This window comes from Bufo gargarizans, chromosome 3 (genome assembly GCF_014858855.1).
Source record: "Bufo gargarizans isolate SCDJY-AF-19 chromosome 3, ASM1485885v1, whole genome shotgun sequence".
Classification (NCBI taxonomy): Eukaryota; Metazoa; Chordata; class Amphibia; order Anura; family Bufonidae; genus Bufo; species Bufo gargarizans.
In genome coordinates, this window is record NC_058082.1 from 596490400 (window position 1) to 596510089 (window position 19690).

A 19690-nucleotide genomic window follows, 5' to 3' on the forward strand; every position below is an offset into this window, starting at 1 on the left:
GTCACATTGTGGTGGTCATTGTATGTCCTGGCACTGTGGAGGTCCCTATGAGGGCGTTCTGGCTGTAAGTGGTGGTGATTGTATGTAGGGGCATTTAGCTGGTCACTATGAGGGTGTTGTGACTGTAAGTGGTGGTTATTTTATGTAGGGGTATATTTAGGTGGTCACTATGAGGGTGCTCTGACTAAGTGGTCGTCATTGTATGGAACCTAACCTGTACTAGGTAGTAAAGCTTTCTGTTTTTTATATTGCCATAAATTATAAACAGTCATGAAAAAAAACTAAGTGCACCCCATGAATCAATAAGCTTCTAGAACCACCTTTAGCAGCAATAACTTGAAGTAATGGTTTTCTGTATGACAAACATCGTTCTGGAGGGATTTTGGTCCTTAGTTATCGTAATTCATATCCTTTTAGTGATATGTGAGTTTTAGTAAGTTTTGGGCTATTTTTTTAAAATCACATGTGGCTGGTTTTGAAATTAGTGGGCATCAAACCCCAGCCTATGTACCCCCCCCCCCCCCCCCCGCCCCCAGAGCCAGACTAGGCTCTAAGATTGACTCATACACCAGATCCTGTATTTACTTACCCTCCTGGCAAGGCTCTAGACTAGCTCCTAATATCAGTCACAGGAACTTGTACCCCAGGCCTTAAAGGGTTTTATTTGACAGAAAAGACTATGGCCAGCAAAGGATTTGGGGCCAAAGACAACTGCTGCCACTGCCACATCTATGGCTACATAACGGATTTATCTAGCAGAAACTGGAGCATTGGCCAGTAACTTCATCAGATTTATTAGATGTTTCTCTGCAGCCTGTAAATGACCATTATCTGGTCACCTCTGATGAGAAGAATGTAAGATCTACAATCTGAATCCATTCTTCAGATCCTGGTAGAAGCCTCTACGTGCAGACACTGCTGGAAATCCAGCGGTAGATCTTTATTATTGCGGACAATGTAAGTCATGAAGACCTCTATTTCATGGCTGACACGTCTTATACACGATGTTACCTCTATGATGGAGTTCCTCCAGTACAGCGTCCAGGCCGGGGGAACCATGATCCTTCCGTAATACATATAGACTGACCCACAGTCCTATCACAATTTCTCTTCCTAGTTTATATATATCCTGTAGTAAAGTCCGGGCAAATGTTTTTTTATCATTTTCTAGACTCCAGTATTTCTAGAAGACAAGAAATATCACACATAAGAGTCATAATATAAAGGTAAATAATACAAAGGGTTAACATACTGTTACAGGAGACTATTTCAAACACTCAGTCCTATTACCACGTAACATATACTTGGGAAATGGATGTAGTATATATGGATGCTATTCAGTTATAGTCACCCATTGAGTTATCAGTATGACCTGATGAAGTTTGGTCATTCCTGATGCCGTTTGGTCATTGCGTCCATTGTTAGCATTTTAAGGATCCTCGGTATAGGAAGGACACACTGTTAAGCAGACATACCAGGGTTTAGAAGGAGAGATGAGAGGGGGTGGACAATATCAGACTGGAAAAGCTGGGTGTAGCAGTAAGGTTCAATGCAGACATACCAGGGTTTAGAAGGAGAGATGAGAGGGGGTGGACAATATCAGACTGGAAAAGCTGGGTGTAGCAGTAAGGTTCAATGCAGACATACCTGGAGATGAGAGAATTGGGTGATGGTCAGTAAGCAGTGATGACAAAGTGGAATATCCATAATATTACATTCTGGTATAATTCAGTCTGTGCACTTAAGGAGTTGCACTTGAGAGATGTTACATGTGTTTAGACATGCGCACTGAAGGTACAATACTCGGCCAACCTTCAACCAGCAGAGCTAGTACATGCATGCGCTGTAGGTTCTGATGGTCCCCTATTCTAACAGTGTACGCATGCGTAGTTGAGTCGTGAGATCGCAAAGCATATACAAGTGCCCGGACATGCGCATTAACAGCCAAGAGTCCCGATGTGCGCCAAGGTCGAACGCAAGCGCAACAGCATAGCTAATGCGGATTGGATAACAGACTAGTGGGAGGTACTACTGGATAAGAAAATCCTAAGAAGTTGATACAGATAGGCCGAATAACTAACACAGCAATAAAAGAGATACACAATAGCCGGCGGAATCGTGACGCCGACAGGGAGGTTTTAAAAGCTTGGTCCCGCCCCCTTCACAGTTCACTGCCCAAACCCCGAAGACGGCAAGTGTTTGGCGAAACATGTCGGGGGGCAGAGTGTAATTTATGTATACTTTTTAGCCAGCTAGTGTACTGCAAAAGCCACTGTCATGCAATATAAACGAGCGAACAGGGAGCGCTAGGAGGGCACTCACCAATCCTAGGGTAGCGCACTGTGACACTAACAGTGTGCACCGAACAGAGCACGGTAGATTCCTTGTGGAAATAGAGGAGTGAGCTAGGCAGTTTAAAGTGAAGTGCAGTCCTCCAGCTAGCACCACAGTCAAATTCAGACTATCAATAGCAGCAGTGCAGACACGGCTGATAATTTTAATTATGTTAGTTCTAGTGGTAATTTTTAGAGACAAGAAATAAATGTTATATTTTAGATATAAAATAAAGTAACACGTGTCAACTTAGAGACAATCACTGGTCCTAGTGACCAATTGTAAATAATCTGCCTTTTCCGATGAGTCACATTTCCAGCTTCGAAAAACAGGTGAACGTTGGCATGTCAGACGAGAGCAAATACTCTGCAACTACTGCTGGAAGAAGTCGCTTGTCATGATCTGGCAGTGTAATACTGCCGCCGATTATTCTTGTTCATCAGGCAATTGGAATCTTTCAGCCAGATCTGCAGGCAGCAAATAGTGATGAGCAATGGCATTAGCGATCGCTCCTTACTTAGGAGGAGATCACTGCATGTAATAGCAGCAGTCTCCTCCGCTAACGACCAGGCGATTGCTGGGAAGGAACGCTTCCCTCCCGACAATTGCCTACAGGTTGCAGGATGGCAACTAATACATAGGCTTAACACACCTCTCAACTTTTGGAAAGCCCAAAGAGGGGCAATAACAGAGATGCATGTAGTGTGCCTCGGCCTCTAACTCTGTCCCAATGCCTATTTATACATGCCCCCTTCAGAGTAGTTATGCCCACAATGTGCCACCTTCACAGTTATGTCTCCCCTTATAGTAGAGCCCCCCATACTTTTAATAAAATAAAAAAGTTAGCCCCATTCCTTCGATGATCGGAGCTCACCCTGCACTCCCCAGCGGGCACGATGCACACATTGTGCCCGCTGACTGTATAGTAAGAGGAGATGGCGCCCTGCTTCACCATTGCATTCAACTGTGGTAGTATTACAGTATAGTCCCCAATTTCAACAAATACTATGTATTATTAATAAATACTTACCAGTGCTTTATGAGGATGAGAAATTGGAGAACATACGGTCTCAAGATTGCAGAATAGTGTACAAAAAAAGCACCCACTGTTGGGCAAGCAGTTGCGCCTAGTCTACCTAGAGGAGTGTGTACCAATGACCGGGCTACACTGCGCAGGCTTTTACCACTGCAGTTCACATCCATGTAGGATGTGTCTGTCTGCTAAACCTATTAAACAATGCACAGACGCCAACCAATTCTACTGTTTATCATATTAAAAATGATATAAACTGCAATATAGATATGTTAGTTTATATGATACATGCACATTAGGTTATAAAATCTATACAGGTAGCAGATCTAGACGTGTGTGTGTGCAAAAGTATGTGTGCAGGGGCAGAATGGGAACTTAAAGTGGCCCCATTTTTTATATGGTCCAAATAAACCTGTGGGGCAACAATACCATGGTGCAAAATACCATCCCAGCACAACCAAATAACACAGTGTAGCACAATATACTGTCCCAAAAAGCTGGGCTTCTGTGGTGGCCAGCAATAGCTGCCATCTTCTGTCCTTCTCCTCCAGTTGTCTATGGAGCAGGGGACTAAGCAGGTGAGGTGTGGGCCACAGCAGTTGAATTCAGGAGGGCATGTGCGGTCGCTGGCCAGGTACATGAGTACCTGATTCTCACAGTGTTAATTACTGTTGAGAGCTCATTATGTACCTGGTCAGTGGCAGAGAGGAGGGCTGGGTGGCCCTCTGGGGCATCGGCCAACTGGGAAATTTCCCTGTAGGGTCTAATGGCCAATCCGCCCCTGTATGTGCTTGAACATATGAATTACTTTACCACTAATAGCCAGAGCAATATCTCAGAAACATCTAAACATTTTCGGGAATGTCAAACAGGTTAGCTAGCTAAATTCCGTATCACTGGTATTGAAAACGTTAAATATACTACTAAAGGTGGTGATGTGAAGTGACGCCTCCTGGAATGTGAGGCTTTCTGTATGTTAACACTGAATGCAGGTTAAAATATGGTAGAGACATGATAACATTTTACTAGTTATAATTTATATCTTGATTATAAGACGTCGGGTATGTGATGTAGTAGGTTTACCTTTTTCTGCTGTTTGGTCATATTTAACTTTTTTACTTTTATGTAGTAACTATTTTTGATGCAGTATATGGGGTTGCCCAACCCTCACTTGTGCCGATTGCTTACACGTTATAGTCGGGCTGGCTTTCCCTAATGTAAGCAAGATATGTGCTTGCATTTGTTTATTGAATATTATTCTGCACAATGGATTCTCCCCCTTTTTCAAGTTCTGCATGATTAAGGACGTGAACAAGCCGTGAATCCGTGCTGTAATCCCTACAATGTGGTGCTGGATTGCTTCTCTTGCGTTTAAGGTTCTCTTCTGCCTGCCCTGCAGAGCTTGTCACACTGAAATCCCGGATTCTTGCCCTCCAGGGAAGTTTGTTCCTCCTGAATTACGTCACAAGATGTTCGAGGAACATCACTGTACGGTTCTCACAGGACATCCTCAGAGCAGATCCACCGTTGATCTCATCTCTCATAGATTCTGGTGGCCGGGGTTGCATAAGTGTGTTGAGGACTATGTGTCAGGTTGTAGTACTTGTGCACGTGCTAAGGTGACACATACTCGGCCTTCCGGATCTTTACATCCGTTGCCCATCCGGTCCCCGACCTTGGACTCATTTATCCATGGATTTTATCACAGAGTTACCGACTTCTTCAGGGAAAATTGTGATTCTGGTGGTTGTTGATTGCTTTAGTAAAATGGCACAATTTTATAGCATTGCCAGGTCTACATAATGCTAAAACTCTTGCACAAGTGTTTGTCGATAACATCGTGAAATTATTTGGTATTCCTTCTGATGTGGTGTCTGATAGGGGGACCCAGTTTGTTTCCAAATTCTGGAAGGCGTTCTGTACTCGTCTGGGGGGTACAATTGTCCTTCTCTTCGGCCTTTCACCCTCAGTCGAACGGACAGACTGAACGCACTAATCAGAATCTAGAGACTTACTTGAGATGTTTTGTCACGGAGAATAGTGGTCTTCATTTTTGTCTTTAGCCGAGTTTGCCATAAATAACCGTAGACAGGAGTCCACTGATAAGTCGTCGTTTGGTGGGGCATATGGGTTCCACCCGCAATTTGGCACATTTTCTGGTACTGAGACTTCTGGTACACCTGAAGAGGAACGATTTTCCTCTTCTTTGTCATCTATTTGGAGGAAAATTCTAAATAATCTGAAAAAGATGGGCAACAAGTATAAACGTATGGCTGACAAGAGATGTATAAATGGTCCGGACCTGAGAGTGGGTGATTCTGTGTGGCTGTTCACAAGAAACATTAAGTTGAAAGTACCTTCTTGGAAGTTGGGTCCACGTTTTATTGGTCCATATTAGAACACTGCCATTATTAACCCGGTAGCCTTTCGTCTTGAACTTCCTCAGGCTTTGAAGATTCATAATGTGTTCCATAAGTCGTTGTTCAAGAGATATGTCGAACCCGTTGAACCGTCCTCCTTGCCTCCCACTCCTGTCATGGTGAATGGTAATTAGGAATTTCAGTACCTCGTTCACTGGAATGGTTACGGACCAGAGGCGAGGATGTGGGTTCCAGTGGCCGACATTAATGCTAGTCAGCTGGTGAAAGCATTTCACAGAGCTCATCCGGATAAAGTCAGTCCTGGGTGTCCGGAGGACACCCTTAGAAGGAGGGGTACTGTCACTGTCTCAAACGTGACAGGTGTCAGAAGATTTAAGAGACTGGCTGCACATGATGTGATCTGACAGTCTCTTTGGTTTCACTGGATTTCAGTGTTGTTGCTGGTATGACCACACCTCTTGTCTCAGGTGTGGCTTAGTGGTCGTTAAAACTTAGTCGTTTCCAGGGTCTTAGGTTCCAGTGTATGAACGTTCCTACCCTCAAGGTTCGTTCATATGGATAGGAGTCAGGGCTAGGATTGGGGTTTCCATAGGTGGTGATTGTTTCTCTTTCCCTAGCTTTGAGGCCTTGTTCCTTTTCCCTTCCCTCCTGTTGTCGGTGTGGTGTTCCCTCCCACATCACTACGTGACATTAAAATACTGACACAGACAGAAAATGTCAAACATTGGTTGGAAGAGAATGGTCATCACTTCCAAGAACTACCCAGGTCACCTAATTTCCCAGACTTGAACCCAACTGAGCATCTGTGGGAGCACCTTGACCATCATGTTCGCTGTATAGATCCTGCTCCACACATCCCCCAACAGCAATAGGATCATTCCCAACCTATCTAGCTGCTGCCCATGTTGCACTTGGAAGTTACTTTGGAAATTTGGTCATAATAATGTGACTTAAACGCTACGTACACCTTTGGTGGCAATTTTTTTTTTATTGTAATCATTTTGAGCTAGAAATCATTTTTTTCAATTGGTCTTTATTAAAAACAAGGAGCCGTTTCCGTGCACAGCTTTGAGTTTATCTACTAGCAGGATCTGTATTTTCTCTCTGCTCCATCAGGCAGGGAGCTGACAGCTCCTTATCTCTGACCTTATAAACACTCATTATAGCTCAGTTCTTGTTTTAATGATGAGAGGGGCTTAAATAAGGGTTTATAACCTTTAAGTAGTTTACAGATAAGGGTTACTAGATGACCAGGACTGAATGAAAGTGAAAGTACCATTCACACAGCTAGAAAAACTGTTAACCCTTTGTCACAGAACAGCTCAATATTTTTAATAAAGACCAATTGAAAAAAAGATTTTTAGCCCAAAAATAAATCATAAAAAAAAATAAAAAAAATGCCCTCAAAGTTGTACATAGCCTTTAACTGTGTATAATATCACAGTAGACATTATGGGGTAGATTTATCAAGATTGCAGCTTTCTGCGCCAGCCTTGTTATGCTCTGCGCTGCCGGAGGATGCACCTAATTTATAACAAGGCGCATCTTCCTGCATGTGCTTTGTGTGTTGGGCTTGAGTGCCTATATGGCAGCCACTGACTTCCCAGGGAGTAGCCCCAGACACACACTGTGTGAAAAGCGCATTTCAAATGGTTGTCATCGTCATCAAGTTTGGATCCAGTAGATGGTGTAGTGTTGGGTCTGATATATATACATATTTGCCTGGAATCCAGGAAGGGCAAGAATGGAGACCGCTGTGTGTGGCAGTGTCCTCTCTACTAGGGATGAGCGAATCGACTTTGGATGAAATATCCGAAGTTGATTAGCATAAAATGTTTGTTCTAATACTGTACGGAGCAGGAGCTCCGTACAGTATTAGAATGTATTGGCTCCGATGAGCCGAAGTTATTGCTTCTAATAAACATATACTCAGGATCAGAGGTTAAGCAGTCGTGGCCCAGTGTATAATAACTCAGTGGTGTCCATAACCACCCCAGGACCGCCTAACGCAGGGATGTGTTCTGGCGGCGGTCGATTTGTTCCTTCTTGATGCATTGGCGCGTCATCTCGCGAGATGCGAAATTTCCTGTGAACACGCGCACACAGGAGCGCGCGTTCACAGGATCGGGAAATAAACGAGTGGATCTACAGGCTGTAGGCAGGCTGTAGGCAGGCTGTAGGCAGGCTGCCAGCGGCGATCATTCGTTGGCAGGCTGTAGATGCGATTTTTTTAACCCCAAAAGGGTATATTAGACGCTGTTTTGTTAACAGTGTCTAATATACCTGCTACCTGGTCCTCTGGTGGTCCCTTTTGCTTGGATCGACCACCAGAGGACACAGGCAGCTCTGTAAGTAGCACCAAACACCACTACACTACACCCCCCACCTGTCACTTATTAACCCCTTATTAACCCCTGATCACCCCATATAGACTCCCTGATCACCCCCCTGTCATTGATCACCCCCCTGTAAGGCTCCATTCAGACGTCCGTATGTGTTTTGCGGATCCACAGATCCGCAATACACGGACACCGCGGATCTGCAAAACAGGGACACTGGCAATGTGCTTTCAGCATTTTGCGGATCCGCACATTGCCAGAACTATATAGAAAATGCCTTTTCTTGTCCGCAATTGCGGACAAGAATAGGACATGTTCTATAGGCTCTACAAAAAATGCAGTGTTTGCCCGATCAGGCTTGATCTTGTGTGCACACTTGCGTTCAGTCCGCCCCACCACAGTAACAGAATATTTTTTTCTGATCACTGGAAAAACAGTATAAAATCGCTGCGGTGCTATAAAGATCACTTTTGATGTGCATGGCGAGTTCATAGAAGATTTTTTTTTTCGTACAAGTTAGCGGAAATTTATTTATTTATTTTTTCTTACAAAGTCTCATATTCCACTAACTTGTGACAAAAAATAAAATCTCACATGAACTCACCATACCCCTCACGGAATCCAAATGCGTAAAAATTTTTAGACATTTATATTCCAGACTTCTTCTCACGCTTTAGGGCCCCTAAAATGCCAGGGCAGTATAAATACCCCACAAGTGAAAGAAGACACCCCAAGGTATTCCGTGAGGGGTTTGGCGAGTTCCTAGAATATTTTTTTTTTTGGCACAAGTTAGCGGAAAGTGATATTTTTATTTTTTTCTGTTGCAAAATTTTTTTCCGCTAACTTGCGACAGAAAAAATATATTCTAGGAACTCGCCATGCCCCTCATGGAATACCTTGGGGTGTCTTCTTTCCAAAATGGGGTCACATGTGGGGTATTTATACTGCCCTGGCATTTTAGGGGCCTAAAGTGTGAGAAGTAGTCTGGAATCCAAATGCCCTCCTAAAAGGTATTCATTGAAATTTGGGCCCCTTTGCGCACCTAGGCTGCAAAAAAGTGTCACACATGTGGTATCGCCGTACTCAGGAGAAGTAGGGCAATGCGTTTTGGGGTGTATTTTTACATATACCCATGCTGGGTGAGAGAAATATCTCTGTAAAATGACAGCTTTGTATAAAAAAAAATGGGAAAAGTTATCTTTTACAGAGATATTTATCACACACAGTATGGGTATATGTAAAAATACACCCCAAAACACACTGCCCTACTTCTCTTGAGTACGGCGATACCACATGTGTGACACTTTTTTGCAGCCTAGGTGCGCAAAGGGGCACAAATTCCAAAGAGTATCTTTAAGATTTCACAGGGCATTTTTTACGCATTTGGATTCCAAACTACTTCTCACGCTTTAGGTCCCCTAAAATGCCAGGGCAGTATAAATACCCCACAAGTGACCCCATTTTGTAAAGAGGACACCCCAAGGTATTCCGTGAGGGGTATGGTGAGTTCATGTAAAATTTAACTTTTTGTCACAAGTTAGTGGAATATGAGACTTTGTAAGAAAAAAAATCATTTTCCACTAACTTGTGACAAAAATAAAAACTTCCCATGAACTCACTATGCCCATCAGCGAATACCTTAGGGTGTCTACTTTCCGAAATGGGGTCATTTGTGGGGTGTTTCTACTGTCTGGGCATTGTAGAACCTCAGGAAACATGACAGGTGCTCAGAAAGTCAAAGTGCGTAAATTCAAATTTTTGTACCATAGTTTGTAAACGCTATAACTTTTACCCAAACCAATAAATATAACTTATTGAATTTTTTTTATCAAAGACATGTAGAACAATACATTTAGAGAACATTTTTTATAGAAATGTAGTTTTATTTGAAAAATTTTACAACCGAAAGTGAAAAATGTCATTTTTTGGCAAAAATTTCGGTCAATTTCGATTAATATCACAAAAAGTAAAAATGTCAGCAGCAATGAAATAACACCAAATGAAAGCTCTATTAGTGAGAAGAAAAGGAGGTAAAATTCATTTGGGTGGTTAGTTGTATGACCGAGCAATAAACCGTGAAAGTAGTGTAGTGCAGAAGTGTAAAAAGTGCTCTGGTCATTAAGGGGGTTTAAGCTAGGGGAGCTGAGGTGGTTAATTATCACTATTGAACTGAGTGTACCTTGTTGTAGTTATTTAAAACATAACCTTTATTGTATTTAGTTCTATAAAATATTGAGACACTAAATTAAAACAATGCTGTTGGTGCACTGCTTTGCTGGAAGGATGTCAGGTATGACTGGCAGCTCAAGTCCCATATATGTCAAGCGATAGTTTGTCAGAGGGGGCGCTTGAATAATATCTTGATGGGGGGTGCTCGGCCTAGGTTCTTTCCCTATATAAGCTGATTCAGAAGAGCTGGGAGAACCCTAACAGGCTGTATTCCGGGCACCCGCCCTGAAAAGGGCGACCCCCAGCCACTGGAACCTTGGGTCTATTGCTGTCTAACCCTGACAAATATTCCTTCCTAAAGTACAAATTTGTACGGGCACCCCCCATCAAGATATTGTTCAAGCGCCCCCTCTGACAAACTTCTGCTTGACATATATGGGACTTGAGCTGCCAGTCATACCTGACATCCATCCAGCAAAGCAGTGCACCAACAGCATTGATTTAGTGTCTCAATATTTTATAGAACTAAATACAATAAAGGTTATGTTTTAAATAACTACAACAAGGTACAAGTCTCGCGAGACTTCGCGCAATAACTTCATAAATTAATTTGGACTGTAAAAAAACATTTCCCGAACTCGGGTTCGATTCCAAGTGGAACCCGATTTGCTCATCCCTACTCTCTACGTGTTGTTGTTTTTTCTTGTAATTTATATTCCCTTTTTTCTATATTGTAAAGGTTGTATGCTACACAATATGGGGTGTATGAAGAACTGGGGTGGATATATAGGAAACAAAGACAACAGCCTAGAATAATGGGATGGAATACAGAGAGATACAGAAATCCCCTATTTATCAATACAGATTCCTTTTCTACACGCTGTACAGCTATTACATGTCAGTCTTCTCTGAGAAATCTATGGAACAGTCGTGGAGAAAATACTTCCTGAATCCACAAGTAACAATCAGATTACTTCCAGGATGTAGTGACCCCTAATGTACGTGTGCGGGGGAGGGGATAAATCCTCCACAATACTGGATTATACACTTCTGGGGGGGTTCTCCATTAGATATGAGCTGCTCTCTACATTTTCCTCTGTGATATGAAGCACAATTGGAATTCATCCTCTTGTAGACAGCAGTATGGTGACGTGGAGTAACCTGTGCCTATAACACATGGTATCACACCAGGGAATTGTATACACCAGCAGCTCATATCCTCTCACCTCAACATCATGGAAATTTCGGGAACACAGTTCATTCAGAAGTAGTGGAAGACTCATATTCTCCACAATGTAGAGCAGGTCATCTCGGAAATATTCGTATGTCATCTTCAGGACGTGATATTCATACTGACAAAGCTGCTGGAGAAACTGCCGGGTCTCATCATCTAGGAAATGAAGGAGACACAAGTGACAAAAATGAAGTCGTCTCGAACATGAAGGAGACTGATAGCAGTTTATGTGGAATATTCCTGTCCTGGAGCATTTTAAAGTTTTCCACTAATGAGAAATCCATGTTTGTGGACATTTGCCCCTAAGAAAAGCCAGCAAATTTATGAATTATGCTGTTTATGCTTATACTTACCTGTTTATTGTAATATATCCTTTTTATTTACACAGTTTTTGCACTGCACTGTGGAAAGGGTTAATTCGGAGCCAGCTAATACTGAGAGACTTTGGGACATTCCAGCCTGTGAACTGAGAAGCTAGTAAGTTTCCAGTTACCATAAGAGCTAACTTTTGCAGGTAAAACTGTGACACTGTGAACTTTTGACCATCTTGTTTATCTCCGCAAGATGGTTGTTTACATCAGGAAGCTACTCAATACAATTTCTATGGCAGTTATTGTGAACTGCAAAAATTTTTCTGTTAGGCTTTGCTTCTCCAACTGCACCCATCCCACTAGAAGGTTCTGGATAAGTTACAAACTGTCAGAGTCATAGACCCTAGTGGTCTGCAGATATAGACCAATGTTTAGTAAGAGAGACTCTGCCAGACTGCATGAGTTACAAGAAAACAGTGAGACGGGAATACCCTGCCTGATGACTGAACTGCAAATACTCGGTAACCAGCCAGCTTGCACAGGCCTTTCCTAAACATGGAAACTTCTTCTGCCAGGGAGGTGACTGGAGAAGCCGGCTCAGTGCATTGCTTGTAATGTTTTGCACTTGAGTTCTTCTAGTAAAGAAATACACTGGTTTACTGCAGACCCTGAGTCTGGACATTTTTCCCATTGAGGTAGGCACAATTTACCGCCCCATCTAGAGAGCAGCAACACGTGGTGACACCTCGATGGTGTCTGGGGGATCCAGAGTAGTGTTGGGTGTCACCACAAACCCGATCATTGCATACATACAGTACATATAGATGCATGGCAGATGTCAGTCACTGGTGAGAGAGGCGAGTGGAAAGTTCAGCCTATTCAGTACAATAGGCTGCCCTTGAAATGTGCCTAAATCTTTGAATAAACTTTATTTCATATGAATATTTGTAAAATTGATTTATAATTTTTTTTTACATTTCCCCTGTGAAATAGGCACCTTAAGATCAAGTGCCTATAGCACTTTAAGTGGTGAAGCATGAGGCAAGCACAGTATGGCTCCTCCTAACTTGTGAATACCCCCCTTTTTATAGAACCACACACCACAGTAGCAACATTACCAATAACAACACTATATAATAGACAAATAATACTGCCCTGACCATGAACACGTATTACCACCTCATGGCGACTGAATATTATACCACATTGACCATTAGCTCCATGCCCCCCACAAGCCCTACTAGCAGTAGCACAATAAAAATTCCCAGTGGGACTTTTAGTGGGGCTTGTCGGGGCATGGGGCCTAAATAAGGATTGGATATGTGGAGTCTGCACAGCAGGCCGAAGTGAATTTTACTAGTACTACTAAGGCCTCATGCACACGACCGTTGTTGTGTCCCGTGTCCGTTGTTCCGTTTTCCGTGATTTTCTGCGGACCCATTGACTTTCAATGGGTCCGTGGAAAACTTGGCTAATGCACTGTTTGTCATCCGCGTCCGTGATCCGTGTTTCCAGTCCGTGCAAAAAAATAGGACCTGTCCTATTTTTTTCACTGACAACGGTTCGCGGACCCATTCAAGTCAATGGGTCCGTGAAAAAACATAGAGGCACACAAGATTGTCGTCCGCGCGTCAGTTTTTTTCCTATCATTTGCATGGAAAACTTGACTTAGATTTTTTTTCCTTTCCTTCATGTCTGGTGATCCTCCAAAAATAAAGGAAGACACACAGAAACAAAAACGGACACGGAACAACAGAACCCCTTTTTGCGGACCGCGTGCATGAAGCCTTACTGTGCAGACTCCACTTAGGCCTACCACAGTAATAATCACCCTTTATTAAGCCAGCTACTTCAATCTCTATTTAGGCCCCATGGTCTTGGCAGGATGTGCTCACACAGTGCTCTCTCTGCCACAGACAGGGTAAATGGCATAGTAAACAATTAAGAGTTCCCTGGTGGCCGCTCCTCCGCCCCACCCCCCACGCTATACCAGTGAGCTCTTTGAAATCCGGACACTAGTACACCACTAACCGTTTTAGTCATCCATGCTGTATGCTATTGGCCACCGTTAGAGGGTGGTTGGTGACTTTTTAATATAGCGAGTGATCCCTCATCACTAGACCCTAGTGTTGTAGGTGTACATCTGCTTGTATCTGTTCTTGTACTGTATGTTTTATACACTATATAATAAAGATGTGATAGTACCATTACTCTGTGTCTGAGGACGTGGTCAGTTTCATGTCACATGTGCTGTACGCTATTGTCCACTGTTAGACACTGGTGTCTCAAAACTGACAGAACACGCTGGGGGGAGATAACTTATTAAACTCCCTTTGTATGTTATTAAGTTGGGATGGTTTGGGCAGGGTGGGGAGTTGTGTTTTCTTCACTTTGTAACTGGTTAAATGTGAATGTGAGAGTGAGCGTTGTATCTGTGCCTTGATAACTGTTATACAGTTGTCATTTGCATCATGTTGGAAAAGCACAAACTCTAACAACCTGGCTGTGGTGCCGGAGGTGGCTTTATTGGGCTCTTACGAGGAATTGTTGAACTTTGTATATTGAAGGGGGTGTCTACCTGACTCGTTGTTATACCTCTAATATGGTTGAAACAGTGGCGAGTTGGACTACTTTTGTAGATTGCTTTTCTGTAAGGCTAGTTTCACCGTGTCGGCACAGTCTTCCAGCAGGCTTTTCCAGCGTAGAATGACAGGAATGGGGCATTCAGCAGTACTTGTCAGGCCACTTCTTGGCATATTTGCCAGGTTTTGGCCGGTTCTCTGCCAAAGCTCATTACAGTTAATGGAGCCAAAGGGCATTCTGGCAGTGATGGATACAGCAGGCTGTTCTCCGTCTGAACAGCCTGCCGAATCGGTCAAACACAAATGTGAAACAAGCCTAAGTGTAATTTATCCCTCCCTTTTTCAGCTTTCAGAGCTCCCTAGAAGAAAACAAACATAAAGGGAAATAAGAGAAGCGAGGTCACTGCAAAGAGTATTGGTACATTCAAGAGAAGGGAGACACCCACGGCTTGAAATGCATTAGCTGTGTAGCTGAAGCAGGGAATAACATGGCTGAAATAGACTTTAGGGAAGTCCTAACATACCTATTCCTTCACAATTATGATTGTACAGAGAACTAGTCTGTAGCTATTATGCAAACCTGTATTGAAAACTCATGTATTAACTATTTTACTGAGAAGATCAATGCTACTAACTTGCATTTTGAGAAGTTTAAATTTATCTCATCAAAAAGAAAGCGGTAAATTTTAATAGAGGGATACAGCAAAGAGGGATAAGCAAAGTACAGAGGGATAAGCAAAGAAAGGTCAGGAGAAGCCGGGGTCATAAATACCAGGAGAGTCGAGAAGTACCAAAGGAGTCCGCAAAGAATAGTCAGGTGGAAGCCAAGGTCAATATACCAGGAAGGATGTGCAGTACAGGAGGAGCAAGCAAAGGATCGTCAGGGAACAGGATCAGGTAAGTACACAGGTATCCAACAACTGCCAGGAACCTAAATTAACAGGCAACCTGTAGCCAGCAGGCTGCCTGTATTTATAGTGGGGAGTGAGGGTCATGTGACGTGGCCAGCGTCACATGACCGACAGACCGACTAGTGGAGCACCGAGTGATCAGCTCGGTGCTCAAGGCAGACCTAGGAGCAGGGAGCCTCCCAGCTAGCAAAGTCGCCCTGGGAACGAGGTCAAACACATATCCTCGCTCCCAAAGCTAAGCAGCAGGTCTGCGGCTGATGGGAGACCGAGTGCGCCTTCGGCGCCCCGTTACAGACTGTATCACACTGGACAGTGCACGTACATAGCTTGCTGGATATGTACCTCACTACACCCAACTGTATGCGGCAGCAGTCCAGGTAGCGTCCTAGTGTTTGAGCATTGTCAAGAGAAAGATGGAATGAGGCACATAAGAAATCAGATGAACAAATTGTCCATAAACCATTGTCCTCCCCACGGGAAGTACCCATCACTTAAAGATGTCATGCTAGCCCACAAATCACCAAATGAGAGCTATAAACCATAGTGCCAATAACTTACAGATTAAATAGGTGCTGTAACGCAAATGTGCGCATCTGTGTGAAAAAGTAACCAAAAAGAATCATATATCCCATAGGTTTAAGAAAAAATTGGAAAAATGTACATTCTTTTGTTTAATAGTGTAAGAGAACTTCCCGTTTTGGATTAAAGCCAAAGGGAGCGTTACCATAAAATCTGCAGAATGCCTCAAGATTGTGAAGCATGTTTCGTCTGTCTTCCCTTTCCCATTACTTGTTCTTAAAATTTCTTCAACACCCCTGACTTGAAAATATTTAGCTGAACAACTATGTATCTCAATGAAATTCCTTGAAGTCTTGGATATATTCCTGGTAGAATTATTAGTAGACAGTATTTCTCCCAGGGATAGATGTACACCACGTGGCATCCGTTATCGAGGACGCCACATAAATCATTGTCGGCTAGAAGTCCCGGTAAGTGAGATTTGTATTTTGTGTGACCTGTTTGCAGTACCCTAGTACTATAACCCGTTTGACACAATCATTACTTTGGACTTTTCGGTTAATAATTCAGAACGTGACTTATGAGCTACAATGCTTCTAGATCTTTTTGACATGTGTTCTTCATGTCCCCTTGTTGTAATCTTCTAATGGTGTCATCTGCTTCCTTTTCATGGATTGATGCGGGAAAGGTCCCCTATTGGAATGGACCTGATAGTGTGACGTGGATGTGAACTGTGTTACCTGCAGTCTCGTACATGGAGGAAATAATAGGTTTCCCCACAGACCCTCATTATGTCAGATCCAACTAATTATTTATATTATAATGATGATAAGAAGTAAATTGTAAATTATAATTGTTGTTATTTAAATAGTCAACGAACAGTCAACGATCCTATGACTAGTCATCTGTACATGGCAGGTCTAGAGAAGACTGTTAGGCCCTGGCTGTCTTTGCAACCCCTCAGCACCCAGTAACCGTATAATGGAGAATTCAATGAGCTAAGAGAGGGAACTCCCATTCTCTTTTTAATCACTTAGAAGCTGCGTTCAGCATTGATTGGGGAGCAGTAACACTTAGGAAACTGTTGTGTTTTGGGGACACTGGGACTTTTTCCCTTGGTATTTTGTGGGATCTCTTGTGTGGGTTAGGATTAGGTACAGGTTAAGGGTTGGTTTATGGTGGACATGAGTTCTGAGGATGATGTGGAGCAGGGTTACACTCACTTAGAAGCCCATACATTTGAGGCACAACTATGGCAGAAAGGGCTGAATAACCTGTGATGACAACATGGTTATATGACAATGACTGCGCAGGTCCCTCACCCTGTGGTTCAGCGGTAGTCTAGAGTAATGACTTGAGTGTACAGCCTCCTGGGAGACTAGCATTGCAGAGGAGGCCAGAGATGGGACAGCTCTTTTAACAATTTCTCTCCCACTTGCTGCGATCCTGCCGAACATGGACTGAATATTGCTTGGAGAGGGGAATAGAACACCAACACTGCTACCAATGAGGGAGAGGTGGCAGAGGGGACAATGCTGCTTCCACTAGGAAAGTAGTGGGAAAAGGGACAATACTGCAGCCAATGGCTTGCTGTGATCCTGCCTAACAAGGACTGAACATTGCTTGAAGAGGGAAATAGAACACCTGTGCTGCTACCAATGAATGAGGGAGAGGTGGCAGAGGGGACAATTATGCTGCCACTGGGAAAGGAGTGGGAAAGGGGACAATGCTGCAGCCAGTGGGAAAGGGGTCGGTAATGCTGCTACCTAGGAGGAAGAGTGTTAACGGGGACATTAGTTCTGCCGGTGGGGAAGAGATGGGAAGGGAGACACTGCTGTGGCTACTGTAGGATGGGTGAGCTAGAGAAAATGCTATTGTGTCACGAGGGTATCGAGAACCACGCCTGACTCCGTTGTACCCGGGGTCAGGAGGTCGCAGCGGTTGGCTGCACGCTCTATGTCAGATAGGGAAGTTTCCTTATTGTAGCTTTCTGGGTTTGCTTTGCAAACCCTTTTGGCTCACTCAGGGATCCGTAGCTCCTTCTCCTCAGCTGTTCCTTGTCCAGCACTCCCAAACCTCCTTATATTCCTCTCTCACACTTCTCTGGTTGCCAGAGATAGAGCTTCCTGCCTGGACATCTATCCTGACCCACTGGAGCTGTGTTGCTGCGTTCTCTGACTGTTGATTCAGAACGCTACCCTCCGGATCCCTGTTGGACCTTTGGGGTCTGCTGTGGTCGCCCACCTGGGTGTTTGTGTTTGTCTGTGTTTGTCTGTCCTCTCCCTGGTGTTTCCCTCTTAGTGCAGTGGTGAGGACTAGCGATCCCACCGGCCCGTTCACTATCTAGGGCTCATTTCAGGGAAAGCCAGGGTTTAGGCACGTGATCGCCGCACGGGTGAGGAACCCGTCTAGGGACGTCAGGGCAGTCAGGTGCCAGCCGCAAGGTGAGTTAGGGGTCACCACCTTTCCCTCTCCCTTAGGCAGGGCTTTCCCTGTTTTCCTCCCTGTGCGTGACACCGGTCATTACATTATCTCTGGCCCTTATTTTGTGTAGGTAAAAAAAAAATTATATATATATTTATATTATATTTTTTTTTACCTACTTAGAATCCAGTATGGATCAAATTGCTGCTCTGTCCAAACAATTTCATGGCCTGTCTTTGGAGGTGGCAGGATTGAAGGCGTCGGTCCTCCAGCAACAGCAGCAATTACAACTGACCGCAAGCCCAGCGGTTGCTACTGGTAACCAGGTTGTTGCGGAACCCAAGGTCCCTCTCCCTGACAGATTTTCTGGGGGAAGGGACAAGTTTTTGGCATTCCGTGAGGCCTGTAAGTTATATTTTAAACTGCGCCCTCACTCCTCTGGTAATGAAGATCAGCGGGTGGGGGTTGTTATTTCCCTGCTGCAGGGGGACCCGCAGTCCTGGGCGTTCTCTTTACCTACTGATTCCCAGGCTCTTCGGTCAGTGGATGAGTTTTTCGGGGCCTTGGGTCTCATATATGACGACCCTGACCGAGTCGCACTGGCTGAATCAAAATTACGGAGACTCCTACAAGGAGAGTGGCCGGTAGAGGAGTATTGCTCTGAATTCCGTAGGTGGGCTACGGATACCCAATGGAACGACCCGGCTCTCAGGAGTCAGTTCTGCTCTGGGTTATCCGAAAGGGTTAAGGATGCGCTTGCATTATATGAGACCCCCTTTTCCCTTGATGCGGTTATGTCCCTTTCTATCCGTATAGAGAGACGCCTTAGGGACAGGTTGAAAGAACCGGAGAAATTGGTAACTCCTCTCAAGCAGCAGTTAGTCTGTACGGACTTAGACGAGCCTATGCAGCTAGGAGGAACTACTCGTCAGGTCCGTCCTCCTGAGGCTCGCCGTAGGCGTGGGGTTTGTTTTTTTTGTGGGGAGAGGGGTCATTTCATTAATGTCTGTCCTTCTTTCCTCAGAAACAAAAGACCGACGGAAAAACTACTAACCCCAGGCTGTGTGGAGGATGTCAGCCGGGGGGTATACGTCTCCTCCATACGTACATCGCAATTTGTGTTGCCAGCGGTTATTGTTTTTGGTGATAAGACGGAGACTATTTCTTTCTTTTTAGACAGTGGAGCAGGGGTAAATTTGATAGATGCCCATTTTGCCCGCACTTTGGGTTTGTCTCTCTGTACGTTACAGAGACCCATTCCCATATTCGCTATTGATTCTGCTCCCCTGTCTCAGAGAAACCTCACCCACATTGTTCATAATATACACCTTCGGGTAGGGGACCACCATAACGAGATGCTTTCAGGTTATGTTCTGGAGGGGCTTCCCACTCCGGTGGTGCTGGGTCTTCCCTGGTTGGTAGCGCACAATCCAGTAGTGGATTGGCAGGCCAG

At 44.1% G+C, this 19690-nt stretch overlaps 1 protein-coding gene across 1 annotated transcript in view; it reads right to left on the reverse strand.

Annotated features, from left to right (window-relative positions):
* The window catches only part of LOC122933022 (NACHT, LRR and PYD domains-containing protein 3-like), a 94169-nt gene that overhangs the window by 67296 nt on the left and 7183 nt on the right, over positions 1 to 19690 (reverse strand). The window contains exons 3-4 of the mRNA XM_044287753.1: positions 11483 to 11646; positions 1012 to 1183 (exon numbers count right to left, since the gene is read on the reverse strand). Of these exons, the coding sequence (XP_044143688.1) occupies positions 1012 to 1183; positions 11483 to 11646 (336 nt within the window). The remainder of the gene's footprint in view (positions 1 to 1011; positions 1184 to 11482; positions 11647 to 19690) is intronic.